Source organism: Salmo salar, chromosome 04 (genome assembly GCF_965601325.2).
Source record: "Salmo salar chromosome 04, fSalSal1, whole genome shotgun sequence".
Taxonomy (NCBI): Eukaryota; Metazoa; Chordata; class Actinopteri; order Salmoniformes; family Salmonidae; genus Salmo; species Salmo salar.
The window spans coordinates 3095296-3115000 of NC_138294.1; the positions used below are offsets into that span (position 1 = coordinate 3095296).

The 19705-nt window shown below is 48.7% G+C and overlaps 1 protein-coding gene across 2 annotated transcripts in view; it reads left to right on the plus strand.

Annotated features, from left to right (window-relative positions):
• Positions 1-2906: 2906 nt before the first annotated feature.
• The window catches only part of LOC106599190 (phosphopentomutase), a 25344-nt gene continuing 8545 nt past the window's right edge, over positions 2907-19705 (plus strand). For both annotated transcript variants that reach the window (XR_014392009.1, XM_082973998.1), the window contains exons 1-9: positions 2907-3139; positions 4439-4606; positions 5238-5432; positions 7572-7655; positions 8666-8859; positions 12019-12208; positions 15076-15173; positions 17516-17693; positions 17884-17977. Coding sequence is in view for 1 of the 2 variants with exons in the window: in XM_082973998.1 (XP_082830124.1) it covers positions 3065-3139; positions 4439-4606; positions 5238-5432; positions 7572-7655; positions 8666-8859; positions 12019-12208; positions 15076-15173; positions 17516-17693; positions 17884-17977 (1276 nt within the window). In the remaining variant the exon portion in view is untranslated. The remainder of the gene's footprint in view (positions 3140-4438; positions 4607-5237; positions 5433-7571; positions 7656-8665; positions 8860-12018; positions 12209-15075; positions 15174-17515; positions 17694-17883; positions 17978-19705) is intronic.

A 19705-nucleotide genomic window follows, 5' to 3' on the forward strand; every position in this document is an offset into this window, starting at 1 on the left:
CTACATCCTGTCAATATATTAAAGGGGAGGTTTCAGAGACCTGTTATCACCATTCTAAAGACTACTTCCTGTCAATATATTAAAGGGGAGGTTTCAGAGACCTGTTATCACCATTCTAAAGACTACTTCCTGTCAATATATTAAAGGGGAGGTTTCAGAGACCTGTTATCATCATTCTAAAGACTACATCCTGTCAATATATTAAAGGGGAGGTTTCAGAGACCTGTTATCATCATTCTAAAGACTACATCCTGTCAATATATTAAAGGGGAGGTTTCAGAGACCTGTTATCATCATTCTAAAGACTACTTCCTGTCAATATATTAAAGGGGAGGTTTCAGAGACCTGTTATCACCATTCTAAAGACTACTTCCTGTCAATATATTAAAGGGGAGGTTTCAGAGACCTGTTATCATCATTCTAAAGACTACTTCCTGTCAATATATTAAAGGGGAGGTTTCAGAGACCTGTTATCATCATTCTAAAGACTACTTCCTGTCAATATATTAAAGGGGAGGTTTCAGAGACCTGTTATCATCATTCTAAAGACTACTTCCTGTCAATATATTAAAGGGGAGGTTTCAGAGACCTGTTATCATCATTCTAAAGACTATGTCCTGTCAATATATTAAAAGGGAGGTTTCAGAGACCTGTTATCGCCATTCTAAAGACTACATCCTGTCAATATATTAAAGGAGAGGTTTCAGAGACCTACATCCTGTCAATATATTAAAGGGGAGGTTTCAGAGACCTGTTATCATCATTCTAAAGACTACGTCCTGTCAATATATTAAAGGGGAGGTTTCAGAGACCTACTTCCTGTCAATATATTAAAGGGGAGGTTTCAGAGACCTGTTATCATCATTCTAAAGACTACATCCTGTCAATATATTAAAGGGGAGGTTTCAGAGACCTGTTATCACCATTCTAAAGACTACGTCCTGTCAATATATTAAAGGGGAGGTTTCAGAGACCTACATCCTGTCAATATATTAAAGGGGAGGTTTCAGAGACCTACGTCCTGTCAATATATTAAAGGGGAGGTTTCAGAGACCTGTTATCACCATTCTAAAGACTACATCCTGTCAATATATTAAAGGAGAGGTTTCAGAGACCTACGTCCTGTCAATATATTAAAGGGGAGGTTTCAGAGACCTGTTATCACCATTCTAAAGACTACATCCTGTCAATATATTAAAGGAGAGATTTCAGAGACCTACGTCCTGTCAATATATTAAAGGAGAGGTTTCATTATAATACCACCAAATAAATCGGGCCTTGAATTTCCTCAACTGTGCATTGTATGTTTGAATATTTGCACCCACCAGACGTAACACTATTAAAATGTAGCTTGGAGACATACAGTCTGTGTGTTACCGATCTATATTAACCTCCCACCCCATCTAGGATGTTATATTTCTATGGTTCAGAGTAGGAGGGCTGATCTATATCAACGCCTGTATAGTACTCACAGTGGCAGGGTAAACCCCCACCCCCATCTAGGATGTTATATTTCTATGGTTCAGAGTAGGATCCCAGATCAGCTATCCTACTGTATCACTCATAATGAATCAGACTGGGTACCTGATCCCAGATCTGAGACTACGCCACCTGGTTCCCAGTAACACCGTGTAAAGGCTGGTTCTCTGAGACTCATAATGAATACACCACCTGGTTCCCAGTAACACCGTGTAAAGGCTGGTTTTCTGAGACTCGTAATGAATACACCGCCTGGTTCCCAGTAACACCGTGTAAAGGCTGGTTCTCTGAGACTCATAATGAATACACCACCTGGTTCCCAGTAACACCATGTAAAGGCTGGTTCTCTGAGACTCATAATGAATAAACCACCTGGTTCCCAGTAACACCATGTAAAGGCTGGTTCTCTGAGACTCATAATGAATACACCGCCTGGTTCCCAGTAACACCATGTAAAGGCTGGTTCTCTGAGACTCATAATGAATACACCACCTGGTTCCCAGTAACACCGTGTAAAGGCTGGTTCTCTGAGACTCATAATGAATACACCGCCTGGTATCCAGTAACACCATGTAAAGGCTGGTTCTCTGAGACTCATAATGAATACACCACCTGGTTCATTCTCCTGAGTGATCGGATTATTATCAATTAAAAGCTCCCATCGTTTTGATCAATGTCTCTTCTTGTGTGTGTGTTTGTACACTGTGTGTGTGTGTGTGTGTGTGTGTGTGTGTCATGCACTGCACATTCGCTGTACAACCAGATTGTGAACCATCCTGACCCTCCTAGAATGTACAACTCTCCACAGCACCCAACATAACTGACCATCCTGACCCTCCTAGAAGGTCCAACTTAATCCACCATCCTGACCCTCCTAGAATGTCCAACTTGCCATATGGTACAAGGTTCTGACAGATGGGCGTGGCAAGAACACAGCCAAGAAACCCATCAAACCACACCCCCAATTCTGTCATGGTCTCCAAACGGGTTTCCACTAGTTACCACAGCCACAAAGTAAGAATTGGATTTATCGTACAAATTCATGAAAACTTTGCTTTTTGGTCTTAATTTAAGGTTAGGGTTAGGCATAAGGTTGGTAGTGTGGTTAAGTTTAAAATATAACAGACAGACATTGCGTTCAAGAATTAACAAGAACCTAAAAGACAAAATAAAATGTAAAAAAACCCCCAGAGGAAATAATTATGACAGTATGAGACAATGACACGTATTCAGAAAATAAATCGTAATAATATTGGACCTTAGACAAGAGTTTCTTATTATTTAGCAAAAAAAAAATACATAAAGTCTATCAAAAACACTTTAAAGCAGCGGGGTTGCCATGACTATTTCTCTCCAAAACGTGTGACGCTAGCGGAAGTGCAAGCCACGTCCAGTCCATTGACCAATTAGAGTTCGTTAAATCAACAGTCTCCGCCTCTCGTTTTGTCCGTTCACACTGAACACGGAAGTGAAACTGGGACTCACAGTTTAGTTTTTTTTTATCGAGATATTTTTTATTAATGTGCAAGTACAACTCCCAGTCATATAAACACAGACGCTTTAGTGCTGAAATCAACGGGACAATATGGAGAACGGGTTATCCTCGACTGGTGACAGTAAATTGGACCAAGCCATTAACCAGTGGTTGCAGTTTGACAAGGTACGTTGTCAAGGGGGTAAAATTATAGCTAGTTTACTAACAACAACAACTCAAAACGTTTCTTAACTTCTGGTTTTTGGCCCAAGTCAAAACGTTTCTTAACTTCTGGTTTTTGTCACAAGTTCGCTAACTAACATGAACTGTTATAGTACACAGCCCATAATAAGTCGGAGTTAACAAGCGGATACAGTAGATGAAACGTTATTTCTGCTGTATAAACTCACTACTGGAAGTCTCACTGGTTTATACCGTCTGCTAAATGACTCAAATGTATTTCAACAATGTTTTGGGTTTCTGTTGTCAGCTAGCTACCAAACTAACTATAGTTAGCCTTGGTTTTCTAGCTAGGTACATAACCCCTTTTTTTCACTTATTAAGAGACATTGCTGACACAGTAAATGTAGTTATTTATGACACAATAGCCAACTAACGTCAGTAGTTTGAATAGAAAAGTAGGACATTCTAGGAAGACTAGCTAGTGACCATGATTGAAGACTGATGTTTCATCCTGTTCTTGAAAGCTGTATCAACTATTGTCAGCTACATTGTATTTTGCTGACATGTTTGCATAGATCGACTCTTAATGATTCATTAGACTTGTACTTGTCTACATGACAGTAGCAGCGAGGAGCTACTGTTAGCTAGCTAGCTAGCTAGCTAGCTGGGCATTGTAATCAACATACACTCGCCAAGGGACATTCATGTGTTTTTTTTTAAACGGAAACGGGACGCCACCAATCAGACAGAAATGGGAGAAGTACATGTGATTTTTAAATGATCATCTTAACATAATAACGTTACCTCCTAATAAGTCTCAGGCATGTGGCTGGGAATGAGATGGGATGGACAGTGGTGTGTGTGTGTTTACATTACTGTCATGCTTATGGCTTCGCTTTTCCTTCTTCCCCTCCCTCTCCTCTTTTCAAAGAGGGGTCTGTGGAGGATCTGCAGAGAGGATTCTGTACATGTACACACACACACTCCAGGGATTCACATTCATGTCTGAAAAGCACTCGCTCATTGGTGAAATCAGAAGTCTCTGAAGATTGTGATCACTGGCCTGAAAAAATGTGAAGTGGCTGTTTTCACCTTCTCACAGGGAGGAACCACTAACACCAGATTACTGGGATTCTATGCATTTTGGTTGTTATCAGTAAAATAAATAATCCCAATGGGCCAAGCTCAACTGGTGTGACACCGGGCAATAGGGCAACCCTTAACTGCCCCTCTCCCTGCCAAGAGGGGGCTCTGGAGGATCTGCAGAGGTGACCCTGTACCCCTCCTCTCCCCCTCCTGTAGAACCCCCAGACAGTGGCGTTGGTGCAGGGCCTGGTGGAGGACGGGGCGGTTGAGGAGCTGCGAAGGTGTTTTGGATCTAGGATGGAGTTTGGGACGGCTGGCCTCAGAGCTGCCATGGGACCAGGGATCTCCTGTATGAACGACCTCACCATCATACAGACCACACAGGTATGACCTCACCATCATACAGACCACACAGGTATGACCTACGACCTCGCCATCATACAGACCACACAGGTATGACCTACGACCTCCCCATCATACAGACCACACAGGTCGTCGCCACACACACACACACACACACATCATCTTCCTGATTATGTGGTGTCAACACACAACGATGCTTTTAGTGTTTGACTAAAATGTTTCTCTCCTCTCTCTCCCCCCCTTTCCCTCTCTCTCCCCCCCTTTCCCTCTCTCTCCCCCCCTTTCCCTCTCTCTCCCCCCCTTTTCCTCTCTCTCCCCCCCTTTTCCTCTCTCTCCCCCCCTTTTCCTCTCTCTCCCCCCCTTTCCCTCTCTCTCCCCCCTTTTTCCTCTCTCCCCCCCTTTTCCTCTCTCTCCCCCCCTTTTCCTCTCTCTCCCCCCCTTTTCCTCTCTCTCCCCCCCTTTCCCTCTCTCTCCCCCCCTTTTCCTCTCTCTCCCCCCCTTTTCCTCTCTCTCCCCCCCTTTTCCTCTCTCTCCCCCCCTTTTCCTCTCTCTCCCTCCCCCTTCTCCTCTCTCTCTCTCCCCCTTCTCCTCTCTCTCTCTCTCTCCCCCTTCTCCTCTCTCTCTCTCCCCCTTCTCCTCTCTCTCCCCCCAGGGGTTCTGTAAGTATCTGGAGCACTGTTTTGGGGAGGGTCTGAAGGAGAGGGGTGTGGTGGTAGGGTTTGATGCCCGCGCCCACCCTCCCAGTGGAGGCAGCAGTAAACGTTTTGCCAGCCTGGCGGCCGCTGTGTTCATCGGCCGGGGAGTCCCCGTCCACCTGTTCTGTGACATCACACCCACACCCTTCGTGGTAATAACCTGTTTATATAATAACACGCCCGTTTATATAATAACACACCTGTTTATATAATAACACACCTGTTTATATAATATAATAACACACCTGTTTATATAATAACACACCTGTTTATATAATAACACACCTGTTTATATAATAACACGCCCGTTTATATAATAACACACCCGTTTATATAATAACACGCCCGTTTATATAATAACACACCTGTTTATATAATAACACGCCCGTTTATATAATAACACGCCTGTTTATATAATAACACACCTGTTTATATAATAACACACCTGTTTATATAATAACACACCCGTTTATATAATAACACACCTGTTTATATAATATAATAACACACCTGTTTATATAATAACACGCCCGTTTATATAATAACACGCCTGTTTATATAATAACACACCTGTTTATATAATAACACACCTGTTTATATAATAACACACCCGTTTATATAATAACACACCTGTTTATATAATAACACACCTGTTTATATAATAACACACCCGTTTATATAATAACACACCTGTTTATATAATAACACACCTGTTTATATAATATAATAACACGCCTGTTTATATAATAACACACCTGTTTATATAATAACACACCCGTTTATATAATAACACGCCTGTTTATATAATATAATAACACACCTGTTTATATAATAACACACCTGTTTATATAATAACACACCCGTTTATATAATAACACACCTGTTTATATAATAACACACCCGTTTATATAATAACACGCCTGTTTATATAATATAATAACACACCTGTTTATATAATAACACGCCTGTTTATATAATATAATAACACACCTGTTTATATAATAACACGCCTGTTTATATAATAACACACCTGTTTATATAATAACACACCTGTTTATATAATAACACACCTGTTTATATAATAACACACCTGTTTATATAATATAATAACACACCCGTTTATATAATAACACGCCTGTTTATATAATATAATAACACACCTGTTTATATAATAACACACCTGTTTATATAATATAATAACACACCTGTTTATATAATAACACACCTGTTTATATAATAACACACCTGTTTATATAATAACACGCCTGTTTATATAATAACACACCTGTTTATATAATATAATAACACACCTGTTTATATAATAACACGCCTGTTTATATAATAACACGCCTGTTTATATAATAACACGCCTGTTTATATAATAACACACCTGTTTGTCTTCTCTGCATTATCACCTGTAGTCTAACTAATGTAGCGTCGTGGCTACATGGCTGAAACATGGGCTTGTCTCTCTGAGGTAAATCAGACTCCTTATATGAGCTTGTTGGTTCCACTGACCTTTATTTAATGTTGATGTATAAACACAATATTAGTAATAATAGTCGACCATATTTCGAGTCTGACCTTCCTGGAATCATAAACTTTCTTTCAAATAAAGGTCCAGGTATAAGAACACACTAGACTTCCCACGCTTTTACCAGGCGGAGTCTTAAGTTGACCTTTCACCGGTATCTCTGGAGAGTTATTTTGCATTGTTACTTTGCTGTTTGCAGGGTACAATAAACAGACAGACAGACAGACAGACACACACATACACAGACACACACACACACACAGACACACACACACACACACACACACTGATATCTCTGGCCCTGGGATCAAGCCAATCTGGGATCTCTTCCAAAAAATAAAATCTCTGAGCCAATCGGAGCGGGCCATTCTTCGATCATGCTCACCGTCACATGGGCTCACGTCACATGGTCTCACGTCACATGGTCTCACGTCACATGGTCACACGTCACATGGGCTCAGGTCACATGGGCTCAGGTCACATGGGCTCAGGGCTCAGGTCACATGGTCACACGTCACATGGGCTCAGGTCACATGGGCTCAGGTCACATGGGCTCAGGTCACATGGGCTGGGCTCAGGTCACATGGGCTCAGGTCTGGCTAGTGGGCCGTTCCTTTACTCAGCCAGGTGTTTACCAGGGAAGCTTTTTGGCTTCATAATCCTCTCCTATATTAATAAACTGGTGTGTGTGTGTGTGTGTGTGTGTGTGTGTGTGTGTGTGTGTGTGTGTGTGTGTGTGACTGTTCCATCTCTCCAGCCCTTCGCTGTGTCTCATCTGGGTCTGTGTGCTGGCGTCATGGTAACCGCCTCCCACAACCCCAAACAGGACAACGGCTACAAGGTAACTATCATTATCTTATTGATTATGTTATTGATTATCTTATTATCTTATTGATTATGTTATTGATTATCTTATTGATTATGTTATTGATTATGTTATTATGTTATTGATTATCTTATTGATTATCTTATTGATTATGTTATTGATTATGTTATTGATTATGTTATTATGTTATTGATTATCTTATTGATTATCTTATTGATTATGTTATTGATTATGTTATTGATTATCTTATTGATTATGTTATTATGTTATTGATTATCTTATTGATTATGTTATTGATTATGTTATTGATTATCTTATTGATTATGTTATTGATTATGTTATTATGTTATTGATTATCTTATTGATTATGTTATTATGTTATTGATTATGTTATTGATTATGTTATTATGTTATTGATTATGTTATTGATTATGTTATTATGTTATTGATTATGTTATTGATTATGTTATTATGTTATTGATTATCTTATTGATTATGTTATTGATTATGTTATTATGTTATTGATTATGTTATTGATTATGTTATTGATTATGTTATTATGTTATTGATTATGTTATTGATTATGTTATTGATTATGTTATTATGTTATTGATTATGTTATTATGTTATTGATTATGTTATTGATTATGTTATTATGTTATTGATTGTGTTATTGATTATGTTATTGATTGTGTTATTGATTGATCAGGTCGGTGGTTTGTCAGTCTCAGGTGTACTGGTCTGTTTCTGTTGAGCTGTTTCTAGGTGGATTAGACCAGAGTAAAGTAGTCTCTCTCTCTCTCTCCCCTCCCTCCCTCTCTCCCCCTCCCTCTCTCTCCCACGCCCTCCCTGTCTCTCTCTCACCCCCTCTCCCTCTCCCTGTCTCTCTCCCCCCTCCCTGTCTCTCTCTCCCCCCTCCCTCTCTCCCCCTCCCTGTCTCTCTCTCCCCCCTCCCTCTCTCCCCCTCCCTGTCTCTCTCTCTCTCCCTCCCCTCTCCCTGTCTCTCCCCCCTCCCCGTCTCTCAGGTGTACTGGGAGAACGGAGCCCAGATCGTGCCTCCCCATGATAAGGGTATCTCTGTAGCCATCGAGGCTAACCTGGAGCCCTGGCCTGAGTCCTGGGACATCACCTGTCTCTCTCACAGCCCTCTGCTGAAGGACCCGTACCAAAACATTCACACAGAGTACTACCGGACCATCCAGCAGCACTGTCACCACAGGTAACAGAGTACTACCGGACCATCCAGCAGCACTGTCACCACAGGTAACAGAGTACTACCGGACCATCCAGCAGCACTGTCACCACAGGTAACAGAGTACTACCGGACCATCCAGCAGCACTGTCACCACAGGTAACAGAGTACTACCGGACCATCCAGCAGCACTGTCACCACAGGTAACAGAGTACTACCGGACCATCCAGCAGCACTGTCACCACAGGTAACAGAGTACTACCGGACCATCCAGCAGCACTGTCACCACAGGTAACAGAGTACTACCGGACCATCCAGCAGCACTGTCACCACAGGTAACAGAGTACTACCGGACCATCCAGCAGCACTGTCACCACAGGTAACAGAGTACTACCGGACCATCCAGCAGCACTGTCACCACAGGTAACAGAGTACTACCGGACCATCCAGCAGCACTGTCACCACAGGTAACAGAGTACTACCGGACCATCCAGCAGCACTGTCACCACAGGTAACAGAGTACTACCGGACCATCCAGCAGCACTGTCACCACAGGTAACAGAGTACTACCGGACCATCCAGCAGCACTGTCACCACAGGTAACAGAGTACTACCGGACCATCCAGCAGCACTGTCACCACAGGTAACAGAGTACTACCGGACCATCCAGCAGCACTGTCACCACAGGTAACAGAGTACTACCGGACCATCCAGCAGCACTGTCACCACAGGTAACAGAGTACTACCGGACCATCCAGCAGCACTGTCACCACAGGTAACAGAGTACTACCGGACCATCCAGCAGCACTGTCACCACAGGTAACAGAGTACTACCGGACCATCCAGCAGCACTGTCACCACAGGTAACAGAGTACTACCGGACCATCCAGCAGCACTGTCACCACAGGTAACAGAGTACTACCGGACCATCCAGCAGCACTGTCACCACAGGTAACAGAGTACTACCGGACCATCCAGCAGCACTGTCACCACAGGTAACAGAGTACTACCGGACCATCCAGCAGCACTGTCACCACAGGTAACAGAGTACTACCGGACCATCCAGCAGCACTGTCACCACAGGTAACAGAGTACTACCGGACCATCCAGCAGCACTGTCACCACAGGTAACAGAGTACTACCGGACCATCCAGCAGCACTGTCACCACAGGTAACAGAGTACTACCGGACCATCCAGCAGCACTGTCACCACAGGTAACAGAGTACTACCGGACCATCCAGCAGCACTGTCACCACAGGTAACAGAGTACTACCGGACCATCCAGCAGCACTGTCACCACAGGTAACAGAGTACTACCGGACCATCCAGCAGCACTGTCACCACAGGTAACAGCCCCTGTCCCCCCTCTAAGCCTCCTCTAACCCCCGTCTCTCCTCTAACTCCCCTCTAACCCCCCTCTAACCCCCGTCTCTCCTCTAACCCCCCTCTAACCCTCTAACCCCCCTCTAACCCCCGTCTCTCCTCTAACCCCCCTCTAACCCCCCTCTAACCCCCCCGTCTCTCCTCTAACTCCCCTCTAACCCCCCTCTAACCCTCTAACCCCCCTCTAACCCTCTAACCCCCCTCTAACCCCCGTCTCTCCTCTAACCCCCGTCTCTCCTCTAACCCCCGTCTCTCCTCTAACCCCCCTCTAACCCCCGTCTCTCCTCTAACCCCCCTCTAACCCTCTAACCCCCTCTAACCCCCGTCTCTCCTCTAACCCCCGTCTCTCCTCTAACCCCCGTCTCTCCTCTAACCCCCGTCTCCCCTCTAACCCCCGTCTCCTCTCTAACCCCCGTCTCTCCTCTAACTCCCCTCTAACCCCCGTCTCCCCTCTAACCCCCCTCTAACCCCCGTCTCTCCTCTAACCCCCCTCTCCCCTCTAACCCCCCTCTAACCCCCGTCTCCCCTCTAACCCCCGTCTCCCCTCTAACCCCCCGTCTCTCCTCTAACCCCGTCTCTCCTCTAACCCCCCTCTAACCCCCCGTCTCTCCTCTAACCCCCGTCTCTCCTCTAACCCCCCTCTAACCCCCGTCTCTCCTCTAACCCCCGTCTCTCCTCTAACCCCCCTCTCCCCTCGAACCCCCCTCTAACCCCCGTCTCTCCTCTAACCCCCGTCTCTCCTCTAACCCCCGTCTCTCCTCTAACCCCCCTCTAACCCCCGTCTCTCCTCTAACCCCCGTCTCCCCTCGAACCCCCCTCTAACCCCCGTCTCTCCTCTAACCCCCGTCTCTCCTCTAACCCCCGTCTCCCCTCTAACCCCCCTCTAACCCCCCGTCTCCCCTCTAACCCCCCTCTAACCCCCGTCTCTCCTCTAACCCCCGTCTCCCCTCTAACCCCCGTCTCTCCTCTAACCCCCCTCTAACCCCCGTCTCTCCTCTAACCCCCGTCTCCCCTCTAACCCCCCTCTAACCCCCGTCTCTCCTCTAACCCCCGTCTCCCCTCTAACCCCCGTCTCTCCTCTAACCCCCCTCTAACCCCCGTCTCTCCTCTAACCCCCCTCTCCCCTCTAACCCCCCTCTAACCCCCCGTCTCCCCTCTAACCCCCGTCTCTCCTCTAACCCCCGTCTCCCCTCTAACCCCCCTCTAACCCCCGTCTCCCCTCTAACCCCCCGTCTCTCCTCTAACCCCCCGTCTCTCCTCTAACCCCCGTCTCTCCTCTAACCCCCGTCTCCCCTCTAATCCCCCGTCTCTCCTCTAACCCCCGTCTCTCCTCTAACCCCCCTCTCCCCTCTAACCCCCCTCTAACCCCCGTCTCTCCTCTAACCCCCCTCTAACCCCCCGTCTCCCCTCTAACCCCCGTCTCTCCTCTAACTCCCCTCTAACCCCCCTCTCCCCTCTAACCCCCCTCTAACCCCCGTCTCTCCTCTAACCCCCCTCTCCCCTCTAACCCCCCTCTAACCCCCGTCTCTCCTCTAACCCCCCTCTAACCCCCCGTCTCCCCTCTAACCCCCGTCTCTCCTCTAACCCCCCGTCTCCCCTCTAACCCCCCTCTAACCCCCCGTCTCCCCTCTAACCCCCGTCTCTCCTCTAACCCCCCGTCTCTCCTCTAACTCCCTCTAACCCCTGTCTCCCCCTCTAACCCCCCTCTAACCCCCGTCTCCCCTCTAACCCCTGTCTCCCCCTCTAACCCCCCTCTAACCCCCCGTCTCCTCCTCTAACCCCCCGTCTCCCCTGCCTTTCAGGGACATCAACAAGAGTTCAGAGGTGAAGATCGTCCACACTTCCGTGCACGGAGTCGGACACGCCTTCGTCCAATCGGCTTTCAAGGCCTTTGACCTCCGACCCCCGTACGCCGTAGAGGAGCAGAAAGACCCCGACCCTGAGTTCCCCACCGTCAAATACCCCAACCCCGAGGAAGGGAAGGGGGTCCTGGTCAGTCATATCAACCCTGAGGAAGGGAAGGGGGTCCTGGTCAGTCATATCAACCCCGAGGAAGGAAAGGGGGTCCTGGTCAGTCATATCAACCCTGAGGAAGGGAAGGGGGTCCTGGTCAGTCATATCAACCCTGAGGAAGGGAAGGGGGTCCTGGTCAGTCATATCAACCCTGAGGAAGGGAAGGGGGTCCTGGTCAGTCATATCAACCCTGAGGAAGGGGGTCCTGGTCAGTCATATCAACCCTGAGGAAGGGAAGGGGGTCCTGGTCAGTCATATCAACCCTGAGGAAGGGAAGGGGGTCCTGGTCAGTCATATCAACCCTGAGGAAGGGAAGGGGGTCCTGGTCAGTCATATCAACCCTGAGGAAGGGAAGGGGGTCCTGGTCAGTCATATCAACCCTGAGGAAGGGGGTCCTGGTCAGTCATATCAACCCTGAGGAAGGGAAGGGGGTCCTGGTCAGTCATATCAACCCTGAGGAAGGGAAGGGGGTCCTGGTCAGTCATATCAACCCTGAGGAAGGGGGTCCTGGTCAGTCATATCAACCCTGAGGAAGGGGGTCCTGGTCAGTCATATCAACCCTGAGGAAGGGGGTCCTGGTCAGTCATATCAACCCTGAGGAAGGGGGTCCTGGTCAGTCATATCAACCCTGAGGAAGGGGGTCCTGGTCAGTCATATCAACCCTGAGGAAGGGAAGGGGGTCCTGGTCAGTCATATCAACCCTGAGGAAGGGGGTCCTGGTCAGTCATATCAACCCTGAGGAAGGGGGTCCTGGTCAGTCATATCAACCCTGAGGAAGGGGGTCCTGGTCAGTCATATCAACCCTGAGGAAGGGGGTCCTGGTCAGTCATATCAACCCTGAGGAAGGGAAGGGGGTCCTGGTCAGTCATATCAACCCTGAGGAAGGGAAGGGGGTCCTGGTCAGTCATATCAACCCTGAGGAAGGGAAGGGGGTCCTGGTCAGTCATATCAACCCTGAGGAAGGGAAGGGGGTCCTGGTCAGTCATATCAACCCTGAGGAAGGGAAGGGGGTCCTGGTCAGTCATATCAACCCTGAGGAAGGGAAGGGGGTCCTGGTCAGTCATATCAACCCTGAGGAAGGGAAGGGGGTCCTGGTCAGTCATATCAACCCTGAGGAAGGGGGTCCTGGTCAGTCATATCAACCCTGAGGAAGGGGGTCCTGGTCAGTCATATCAACCCTGAGGAAGGGAAGGGGGTCCTGGTCAGTCATATCAACCCTGAGGAAGGGAAGGGGGTCCTGGTCAGTCATATCAACCCTGAGGAAGGGGGTCCTGGTCAGTCATATCAACCCTGAGGAAGGGAAGGGGGTCCTGGTCAGTCATATCAACCCTGAGGAAGGGAAGGGGGTCCTGGTCAGTCATATCAACCCTGAGGAAGGGAAGGGGGTCCTGGTCAGTCATATCAACCCTGAGGAAGGGGGGTCCTGGTCAGTCATATCAACCCTGAGGAAGGGGGTCCTGGTCAGTCATATCAACCCTGAGGAAGGGGGTCCTGGTCAGTCATATCAACCCTGAGGAAGGGAAGGGGGTCCTGGTCAGTCATATCAACCCTGAGGAAGGAAAGGGGGTCCTGGTCAGTCATATCAACCCTGAGGAAGGGAAGGGGGTCCTGGTCAGTCATATCAACCCTGAGGAAGGGAAGGGGGTCCTGGTCAGTCATATCAACCCTGAGGAAGGGGGTCCTGGTCAGTCATATCAACCCTGAGGAAGGGAAGGGGGTCCTGGTCAGTCATATCAACCCTGAGGAAGGGGGTCCTGGTCAGTCATATCAACCCTGAGGAAGGGAAGGGGGTCCTGGTCAGTCATATCAACCCTGAGGAAGGGAAGGGGGTCCTGGTCAGTCATATCAACCCTGAGGAAGGGAAGGGGGTCCTGGTCAGTCATATCAACCCCGAGGAAGGGAAGGGGGTCCTGGTCAGTCATATCAACCCCGAGGAAGGGAAGGGGGTCCTGGTCAGTCATATCAACCCTGAGGAAGGGAAGGGGGTCCTGGTCAGTCATATCAACCCTGAGGAAGGGGGTCCTGGTCAGTCATATCAACCCTGAGGAAGGGGGTCCTGGTCAGTCATATCAACCCTGAGGAAGGGGGTCCTGGTCAGTCATATCAACCCTGAGGAAGGGAAGGGGGTCCTGGTCAGTCATATCAACCCTGAGGAAGGGGGTCCTGGTCAGTCATATCAACCCTGAGGAAGGGGGTCCTGGTCAGTCATATCAACCCTGAGGAAGGGAAGGGGGTCCTGGTCAGTCATATCAACCCTGAGGAAGGGAAGGGGGTCCTGGTCAGTCATATCAACCCTGAGGAAGGGGGTCCTGGTCAGTCATATCAACCCTGAGGAAGGGAAGGGGGTCCTGGTCAGTCATATCAACCCTGAGGAAGGGAAGGGGGTCCTGGTCAGTCATATCAACCCTGAGGAAGGGAAGGGGGTCCTGGTCAGTCATATCAACCCTGAGGAAGGGAAGGGGGTCCTGGTCAGTCATATCAACCCTGAGGAAGGGAAGGGGGTCCTGGTCAGTCATATCAACCCTGAGGAAGGAACTAGTCTCAATCCTGGACAACACGGTGTCATAACGTAACGTGACCACCCCTTTGCAACGGTCTACCCTGGTTTTTAAGTCTCATCCCTTTAGTTAAATCAGAGACGGTGTTTTAAATCACATTAGTGTTTTTTTTCATTGTTGCCCTGTTTTGTCTGACTGAAGCTGGATGTAGTCCATTCACTATAAGCCGACTACAGACTAGACATCTAATTATTATCTCTGCTTTCCAACTGTGATACCACTGGAAGGGGTGTGTGTGTGTGTGTGTGTGTGTGTGTGTGTGTGTGTGTGTGTGTGTCCGTCCTGCAGACCCTGTCGTTTGCCCTGGCGGAGAGGGAGGGAGCTACTGTCGTTCTGGCCAACGACCCTGATGCTGATCGACTGGCCATCGCTGAGAAACAGAAGGGGTAGGAGGTCTGTAGGGATCATTGGTAATGTGTTGGGGGGCGTTGCTGAGAAACAGAAGGGGTAGGAGGTCTGTAGGGATCATTGGTAATGTGTTGGGGGGCGTTGCTGAGAAACAGAAGGGGTAGGAGGTCTGTAGGGATCATTGGTAATGTGTTGGGGGGCGTTGCTGAGAAACAGAAGGGGTAGGAGGTCTGTAGGGATCATTGGTAATGTGTTGGGGGGCGTTGCTGAGAAACAGAAGGGGTAGGAGGTCTGTAGGGATCATTGGTAATGTGTTGGGGGGGGGCGTTGCTGAGAAACAGAAGGGGTAGGAGGTCTGTAGGGATCATTGGTAATGTGTTGGGGGGGCGTTGCTGAGAAACAGAAGGGGTAGGAGGTCTGTAGGGATCATTGGTAATGTGTTGGGGGGGGCGTTGCTGAGAAACAGAAGGGGTAGGAGGTCTGTAGGGATCATTGGTAATGTGTTGGGGGGCGTTGCTGAGAAACAGAAGGGGTAGGAGGTCTGTAGGGATCATTGGTAATGTGTTGGGGGGCGTTGCTGAGAAACAGAAGGGGTAGGAGGTCTGTAGGGATCATTGGTAATGTGTTGGGGGGCGTTGCTGAGAAACAGAAGGGGTAGGAGGTCTGTAGGGATCATTGGTAATGTGTTGGGGGGCGTTGCTGAGAAACAGAAGGGGTAGGAGGTCTGTAGGGATCATTGGTAATGTGTTGGGGGGGGCGTTGCTGAGAAACAGAAGGGGTAGGAGGTCTGTAGGGATCATTGGTAATGTGTTGGGGGGCGTTGCTGAGAAACAGAAGGGGTAGGAGGTCTGTAGGGATCATTGGTAATGTGTTGGGGGGGCGTTGCTGAGAAACAGAAGGGGTAGGAGGTCTGTAGGGATCATTGGTAATGTGTTGGGGGGCGTTGCTGAGAAACAGAAGGGGTAGGAGGTCTGTAGGGATCATTGGTAATGTGTTGGGGGGCGTTGCTGAGAAACAGAAGGGGTAGGAGGTCTGTAGGGATCATTGGTAATGTGTTGGGGGGGCGTTGCTGAGAAACAGAAGGGGTAGGAGGTCTGTAAGGATCATTGGTAATGTGTTGGGGGGCGTTGCTGAGAAACAGAAGGGGTAGGAGGTCTGTAGGGATCATTGGTAATGTGTTGGGGGGGGCGTTGCTGAGAAACAGAAGGGGTAGGAGGTCTGTAGGGATCATTGGTAATGTGTTGGGGGGCGTTGCTGAGAAACAGAAGGGGTAGGAGGTCTGTAGGGATCATTGGTAATGTGTTGGGGGGCGTTGCTGAGAAACAGAAGGGGTAGGAGGTCTGTAGGGATCATTGGTAATGTGTTGGGGGGGGCGTTGCTGAGAAACAGAAGGGGTAGGAGGTCTGTAGGGATCATTGGTAATGTGTTGGGGGGCGTTGCTGAGAAACAGAAGGGGTAGGAGGTCTGTAGGGATCATTGGTAATGTGTTGGGGGGCGTTGCTGAGAAACAGAAGGGGTAGGAGGTCTGTAGGGATCATTGGTAATGTGTTGGGGGGGGCGTTGCTGAGAAACAGAAGGGGTAGGAGGTCTGTAGGGATCATTGGTAATGTGTTGGGGGGGGGCCGTCGCTGAGAAACAGAAGGGGTAGGAGGTCTGTAGGGATCATTGGTAATGTGTTGGGGGGCGTTGCTGAGAAACAGAAGGGGTAGGAGGTCTGTAGGGATCATTGGTAATGTGTTGGGGGGCGTTGCTGAGAAACAGAAGGGGTAGGAGGTCTGTAGGGATCATTGGTAATGTGTTGGGGGGGGCGTTGCTGAGAAACAGAAGGGGTAGGAGGTCTGTAGGGATCATTGGTAATGTGTTGGGGGGGGGCGTTGCTGAGAAACAGAAGGGGTAGGAGGTCTGTAGGGATCATTGGTAATGTGTTGGGGGGGGCCGTCGCTGAGAAACAGAAGGGGTAGGAGGTCTGTAGGGATCATTGGTAATGTGTTGGGGGGCGTTGCTGAGAAACAGAAGGGGTAGGAGGTCTGTAGGGATCATTGGTAATGTGTTGGGGGGCGTTGCTGAGAAACAGAAGGGGTAGGAGGTCTGTAGGGATCATTGGTAATGTGTTGGGGGGCGTTGCTGAGAAACAGAAGGGGTAGGAGGTCTGTAGGGATCATTGGTAATGTGTTGGGGGGCGTTGCTGAGAAACAGAAGGGGTAGGAGGTCTGTAGGGATCATTGGTAATGTGTTGGGGGGCGTTGCTGAGAAACAGAAGGGGTAGTTGTAGTTGTCAGTGGCGTGTGTTCAGTGGTAATGTGTTGGGGGCGTTGCTGGGCTGGTGGGTGTATAAAGTGTGTGTGTGTGTGTGTGTGTGTGTGTGTGTATATATATATAGTGGTCAGTGGCATGTGTTCAGCGGTAATGAGTTGGGGGCGTTGCTGGGCTGGTGGGTCTATCGGTGTTGGATACAGACCAACCCAGACCAGACCGTGAAGTCAGTCTACATGCTGTCCTCCACCGTCTCCTCTAAGATTCTACGGGCCATCGCTCTCAAGGAGGGCTTCCACTTTGAGGTAAAACACACACACACACACACACACACACACTCAACGAACAGACCTCATGTCAATATTCTCAGGTATTTTGTATCCAAATCTCAATACCTTACATCCTTTATGAATGAATAAATTAATGTATGTATGTATGTATGATGTCGGTGATGAGGGCACTTCCTGACTATGACATCACATCCCGTGTGGACAGGAAACTCTGACGGGGTTCAAGTGGATGGGCAACAGAGCCAGAGAGCTGCTGGACCAGAACAAGATGGTACTGTTCGCCTTCGAGGAGGCTATAGGTACACACACACACACACACACACACACACAGTAATTGAGTTAAACTATACTGAACAAAAATAGAAACGCAACAATTTCAGTTCACAGAAGGAAATCAGTCAATTGAAATAAATTCATTAGGCCCTAATCTATGGATTTCACATGACTGGGCCTGGCTCCCCAGTGGGTGGGCCCCTGGCTCCCCAGTGACTGGACCTGGCTCCCCAGTGACTGGACCTGGCTCCCCAGTGGGTGGGCCCCCCTGGCTCCCCAGTGGGTGGGCCCCCCTGGCTCCCCAGTGGGTGGGCTCCCCAGTGGGTGGGCCCCCCTGGCACCCCAGTGACTGTGCCCCCCTGGCTCCCCAGTGACTGGGCCCCCCTGGCTCCCCAGTGACTGGGCCCCCCTGGCTCCCCAGTGGGTGTGGGCCCCTGGCTCCCCAGTGGGTGGGCCCCTGGCTGGCTCCCCAGTGGGTGGGGGCCTGGATCCCCAGTGGGTGGGGGCCTGGATCCCCAGTGGGTGGGGGCCTGGCTCCCAGGCCCAGTCATGTGAAATCTAGTTGCTCCCCAATCAGAATGAGTTTTTCCCCCCCATAAAAGAGTCTTTATTACAGACAGAAATACTCGTCAGTTTAATCATCTGTCAAGGGTGGCTGGTCTCAGACGATCCCGCAGGTGAAGAAGCCGGGTGTGGCGGTCCTGGGCTGGCGTGGTTACACGGGGTCTGCGGGCGCGGAGGCCGGTTGGACGTACTGCCAAATTCAAAACCAAAAAAACGGCGTTGGAGGCGGCTTATGGTAGAGAACTGAACAATCAAATCAATACTCTGGCAACGCTCCTATCCAGAGACACTACAGTAGGGAGTCATTTAACAGACTCTCTGATCCAGAGCCACTACAGTAGGGAGTCATTTAACAGACTCTCTGATCCAGAGCCACTACAGTAGGGAGTCATTTAACAGACTCTCTGATCCAGAGCCACTACAGTAGGGAGTCATTTAACAGACTCTCTGATCCAGAGACACTACAGTAGGGAGTCATTTAGCAGACTCTCTGATCCAGAGACACTACAGTAGGGAGTCATTTAACAGACTCTGATCCAGAGACACTACAGTAGGGAGTCATTTAATAGACTCTCTGATCCAGAGACACTACAGTAGGGAGTCATTTAACAGACTCTCTGATCCAGAGACACTACAGTAGGGAGTCATTTAACAGACTCTCTGATCCAGAGCCACTAAAGTAGGGAGTCATTTAACAGACTCTCTGATCCAGAGACACTACAGTAGGGAGTCATTTAACAGACTCTCTGATCCAGAGCCACTACAGTAGGGAGTCATTTAACAGACTCTCTGATCCAGAGCCACTACAGTAGGGAGTCATTTAACAGACTCTCTGATCCAGAGCCACTACAGTAGGGAGTCATTTAACAGACTCTCTGATCCAGAGCCACTACAGTAGGGAGTCATTTAACAGACTCTCTGATCCAGAGCCACTACAGTAGGGAGTCATTTAGCAGACTCTCTGATCCAGAGCCACTACAGTAGGGAGTCATTTAACAGACTCTCTGATCCAGAGCCACTACAGTAGGGAGTCATTTAACAGACTCTCTGATCCAGAGACACTACAGTAGGGAGTCATTTAGCAGACTCTCTGATCCAGAGCCACTACAGTAGGGAGTCATTTAGCAGACTCTCTGATCCAGAGCCACTACAGTAGGGAGTCATTTAACAGACTCTCTGATCCAGAGCCA